Source organism: Hibiscus syriacus, unplaced genomic scaffold (genome assembly GCF_006381635.1).
Source record: "Hibiscus syriacus cultivar Baekdansim isolate YM2019G1 unplaced genomic scaffold, ASM638163v2 tig00003507_pilon, whole genome shotgun sequence".
Classification (NCBI taxonomy): Eukaryota; Viridiplantae; Streptophyta; class Magnoliopsida; order Malvales; family Malvaceae; genus Hibiscus; species Hibiscus syriacus.
Genome location: NW_024061975.1, coordinates 8,990 through 14,061, shown reverse-complemented (window position 1 = coordinate 14,061; position 5,072 = coordinate 8,990). Strand labels below are relative to the sequence as shown.

At 37.3% G+C, this 5,072-nt stretch overlaps 1 protein-coding gene across 2 annotated transcripts; it reads left to right on the top strand.

Annotated features, from left to right (window-relative positions):
- The first annotated feature begins 3,025 nt into the window (after nucleotides 1-3,025).
- Nucleotides 3,026-4,580, top strand: LOC120178385 (60S ribosomal protein L44). 2 transcript variants are annotated; one of them, XM_039184253.1, is made up of 4 exons: nucleotides 3,026-3,097; nucleotides 3,570-3,749; nucleotides 4,119-4,193; nucleotides 4,332-4,580. In XM_039184253.1, the coding sequence occupies exons 1-4, from the start codon at nucleotides 3,095-3,097 to the stop codon at nucleotides 4,389-4,391; spliced, it is 318 nt and encodes a 105-aa protein (XP_039040184.1). In that variant the 5' UTR covers nucleotides 3,026-3,094; the 3' UTR covers nucleotides 4,392-4,580. The 2 variants fall into 2 exon arrangements, with proteins under 2 accessions (XP_039040184.1, XP_039040176.1); XM_039184245.1 differs by lacking the exon at nucleotides 3,026-3,097 and adding an exon at nucleotides 3,301-3,448.
- Nucleotides 4,581-5,072: the final 492 nt, after the last annotated feature.

The window sequence follows — 5,072 nt, the reverse complement described above, 5'->3', positions numbered from 1 at the left end:
AATCACAATGCGAAATGAAAATCGCAACGAAAAAATCGTAATGCGAAATGAAATCGCAACGACAAAATCGCAACGCGAAACACAAATCGCATTGTAATTTTCATTTCGCGTTGCGATTTTTTCGTTGCGATTTCATTTCGCATTGCGATAGCCATTTCCGCATTGCGATAGTCATTTTCGTGTTGCTCAAGTAAACTATTCTTCTTCTGCAAATTGAAACTTGAATGGATTGCATTACTTCAACCAAAAGACAAAAACAAAACCAAAAACAAATACTAACAAAAACAGTTTAGCAGTATTGGCAGCAACCGAATGAATTACGAGTATGAAAAATCTTAAACTTACCTCGTTGCGTAGAGTATGAACCTCATTCTGCAACGATGCTATCATCTCACGTAGAGCGGCTACCTCACCGCGTAATGTAGACACCTCAACACGCCATGCACCATCGTCTTTACGTAAAGTACCGACCTCGTCACGCAAGGCATTGACCTCATCACGTAACTCCCCTAACTCATCCCGTTGAGGTGGAGGTGGAGAACAAGGAGATAAACGTCGTGGCATCTTTGCCGGTCGCCTATCTTGCGGTGATGGTGGAGAAGAGGCTCGATGATGTGAAAGAATAGGTGATGGTTATCGTTGTGGAGGTGTATAGTCGGGTCGATCAGATGATGGCTCTGGGTGAGGTGATAGCTCTGGGCGAGGTGATGGCTCCCAAAGTGGAGGCTGCTCATCAACCGTTCCATCAAAAAAACGCTTACTAGCTTGCCACCAATCAGTGGCAAGCTCAGCTTCCGTGGGTGTCAGCCTCTGTAGAGGAGTGTTGGCCTCCTAACAATATAAAATCTCAAACAAAGTTAAACGTGTACTAGTAATAACTTGTTTATAAACATATGGTAGTATTTATGTTAACTTACATTATTTATTGTCGTATACCGTAGTAAATCTTCCCATTGCAAGGTCCGTTTCCTCTTCCAGGAAATAGCCCTGGGAATATCATTTGAAGTTTTTATTGCATATGTCTTCATGGCGGGAAAGGCCTCAAATATCCAAATCTACAAACAATATAATAACAAACATTAGTAATTGTTAAATAATTACTTATAATTTTGGAAACATTATATAAAAATTCTTACCTTAAAGGCCCAAATAAAGCCTGTCAAAGTGTATTTGGAACCATCGCCATGCAAACTTTTTCGATCATCCAAGGCAGACGATAACTTATTCCATGTAGCTTTCCATAAATACGAGCCCCACGGAAACAGGTTCCACGCATTTAGGTCTTCTACCAATTTGATTAGATCATTTGGAATAGGTTGTCTGGCCTCTCTACCTAAAAATCCGGCATGCAAAAGAATTAGAAGGCATACTCGGACAACGTCGACGTCATCCATCCGAGTAAAACCATCTTTCTTATTCAACAATCTTGTCAGGTCTTCTACGTGTAGATTCGGCCTCTCCAGCTCAAGAAAAAACCGGGATAGCCATGATGGGCGGGTAATGTGTCTAGTGTACCGACCTACATCATCGTGTCCGAAGCGTAGACCGGTGATTAAGAAAAACTCCTCCCGCCCAAAACACGTATACGCCGGTGGAAAATCAAATCATATCTCTTCATCACGACGTTGTATAGTCTCTGGTAGATCGCTAGTCATGGTTTGAAGAAACAGGTGTGTCAACATCGCATCTCCACCGGGATGTTGTACTTTCAGCCATGGCCCGAAGCATGTATCCTCAAACATTTTTCTTTGTGCAGGTGAAAGCTTCGACGCAATTGTTTTGGCCAGGCTGACTTTATTTCTTAAGGTCAATTGAGCCGAATAAAAGTTCTACAAAAACAATAAACATACTAAGTTAGATATACCAAAAACTACACTGTGAAGATATACCAAAAACAATAATAAACATAAAGAGTAGTAGTTTATTCTTCAAACTTAAATTTGCAACACTGTGAATTTCGTATTTGTCTTTGTTTTTTGGTTGAAGTAATGCAATTCATTCAAGTTTCAATTTGCAGAAGAAGAATAGTTTCTGAAAATGAAAATCGCAACACGAAAATGACTATCGCAATGCGAATTTGACTATTGCAACGAGAGAATCGCAACGCGAAACTAAAATCGCGTTGCGATTTGCATTTCGCGTTGCGATTCTCGGTTGATTTAATAAGAAATCTAAGTGAAATGGTTAATCTATTATTGAAATTACCAGTAAACTTATCATCAATTTCAATATGAAAAACCTAATAATAATGCAAAAATTTCAAAAAGAAAATAATTAAAAAAACTAACCCTCGTTGGTTGATTTGGTTGATTTTCCATTTCTGATTGTGAGGGTGGCTCTGAAAGATGGAGATAGATAGATTTCGCCGGAGATGGGGACGGATTTCGTCGGAGATGGGTGAGAGAGTGAGAGATGGAGATGGGACTGAGTTGTGATTTTAGGTTTTAGGTTATGAGTTGCGATTACGGGATATACTGTGGACGGTTCAGTGTTCCAATATATTAATATTCGTGTTTGGAATTTAAAAATAAAATACTTGGCCAGGATACTAATGGCGCTTTGAAAATCGCATTGCGATTATGTATTATCTCGTTGCGAAAGTCAGTATCGCGTTGCGAAAGTCAGTATCGCGTTGCGATTTTGTATTATCGCGTTGCGATAGTCAGTATCGCATTGCGATTTTCCCAATTCGCGTTGCGATTTACTTATTCGCATTGCGAACTGGGAAAATCGCAACGACACTGTAGACCATCGCAACGCGATTTTCAACTATCGCAACGCGAAATGCAACGCGAATTTGCGATAATGGAGATCGCGTTGCGAATTAGCGATCACATTGCGATTTTGTTGGTCATTTTGGCAAATCCGAAAAAAGTTGGTTAAAATCGTATATTATATGGGAATTTTGGTCAATGAGGCGATTTTCTCAATACTAAATTTGAAAACCAAAATGGGCTTCTTTTGTTTAAGCCCAAAATCTAGCCCTAAAATGGAGCTATTTTAAAACCCTAGATAGGTTAAATTGTTTCGGCTGCTTCACAGTTCACCATCCAGTCCGATAACAGAGCAGGGTTATCGCTCTTCATCTGCTACCATGGTATACTTTATTTCTCTTTTTTTCGTTTGGTTTTCTTTTATCTTTTGGGCATGTTTTGGATCTCATCTTTTTCTCCGTTACAATGTTTTAGTCGAATGAGTAGTTAATCTTATGGTCATTATTTTATAAGAGGATTTGGGTAGGGATATAGAGTTTTGGGATTTCTTTTTCTTCCTTTTTTTCCATTTTCAAGAAATTGCCAGTGAAGTTGCAGAGTTTATTATATTTTAATAAATCAACGATAACTTTACTATGTTATGAATCTGAAAATTGGCCATGAGTTGATGACTTTATCATAGGGTTGCTGTCAGAAACCCTAGTGTCAAACAAACTTTGATGAGATTGCAAAGGGTAATATTGGTCGTGGAAGAGCTATCTGTCGATGAAGTCTAACCTAGGTTTTCATTGTGGAAATAGTTGCTAAATTTACAACATTTTTTCTTTTGAGCTTATTTATGAATTGGTATTGCAGGTGAACGTGCCTAAGACGAAGAAGACATACTGCAAGAGCAAGGAGTGCAGGAAGCACACTTTGCACAAAGTTACACAGTATAAGAAGGGTAAGGATAGTTTGGCTGCTCAAGGGAAGCGTCGTTACGATCGCAAACAATCAGGTTATGGTGGTCAGACCAAACCAGTGTTTCACAAGAAGGTAAATTTCATTTCAGTCATCTTTTATCCTTGAATGTATATTAGATATGCATTGAAAAGTACTAGGTTGTAAGCAATTGTTTAGTTATTCATTTTGTCACGCCCTTGACTCGATGTAGATGTATATTTAATTAAAATATCAGTAATCTTGTGCTGCATATCCTGGTACTAGTTTTTGAGCTGTGTTTGGTTAACCATTTTATCAATTCAATTATTTCCACTTTTTTGAGAGGCCAAGAGTTTGATTTAATGTTAGATATATTTGAGAAGATCAATATCCCCATACTAGGTTTTGTCAATGCGATTATTACCATTTTCTCAAGTGTGTCCTAGCCTTTACAATATATATGACTGTGTATCCTCTGAACAGGCAAAGACCACCAAGAAGATTGTGCTAAGGCTTCAATGCCAGGGTTGCAAGCATGTCTCACAGCATCCAATCAAGGTGGGTGCATTGAAAGCCATGTTGTTTAAATGAGCTAACTTTTGGTTGTTTTCTTTATACTGGGATTTTTGTTTCCATTAACCATGTTTTTTTAATGAACTAACTTTTGATCGTGTTTTGGATGCTGGGTTTTTGTAGAGGTGCAAGCACTTTGAGATAGGTGGAGACAAGAAGGGGAAGGGAACATCTCTGTTCTAAATGTGAATGTATGTCTAATGTTATGTTATGGGTTTTACTTTGGAATTTTGTTAAGCTTGCTTTTAGTTCTCTAATGTTGTTTCCAGACGATATTGTGTTCTTTTAAGGTTACTTAATGACATTGGGTGCACTCTCTGTTTTCAGTTGTTTCTCTAGTTCTGATGTTGAAATTGATTGTCTTGTCTATTGAAAAGATCAAAATCTGTAACATAATGGAAACTGAGTTTAAAAATAAAGGAATGTTTACAAGTAGATTATGTTGAACAGAATGAACTGTTGAAATTGTAATTTAATTAATAAAATAATTTATTTAAGTTTTATTATAAAAATATGTTAAATTACATGAATATTATAATATGCTTCAAATAGTAAATATTTGGTATCTGTTGGGATGTTTATATAAAGCAGCTTTGTTCTAAATTGCCTTAACTGCATTAATAAGTAGTTGTATTTTACCAGTTTATTGAAATAAACTGGTAAATTATGTAAATTTAACTTGGTAGGTTAAGCTACCTATTATATAGGAGCAAAATGTTTCGAACTTGAGTCTGAATGTACGCCATGTATCGGGAAATGACTTCTCCCTGAAGAAGTTGAGGAGTTACGACTCCCTGAAGAAGTTAAGGAGTTTGGGTTAATCGATGAAGTTATTGATCCAAGGCGGCTCACGGTTTAATTGCT

Coding starts and splice junctions, on each gene's coding strand:
- LOC120178385 (XM_039184245.1), top strand. Junction 3,750..4,118: donor AACCAGTGTTTCACAAGAAG/GTAAATTTCATT, acceptor TCCTCTGAACAG/GCAAAGACCACCAAGAAGAT. Junction 4,194..4,331: donor TCTCACAGCATCCAATCAAG/GTGGGTGCATTG, acceptor GGGTTTTTGTAG/AGGTGCAAGCACTTTGAGAT.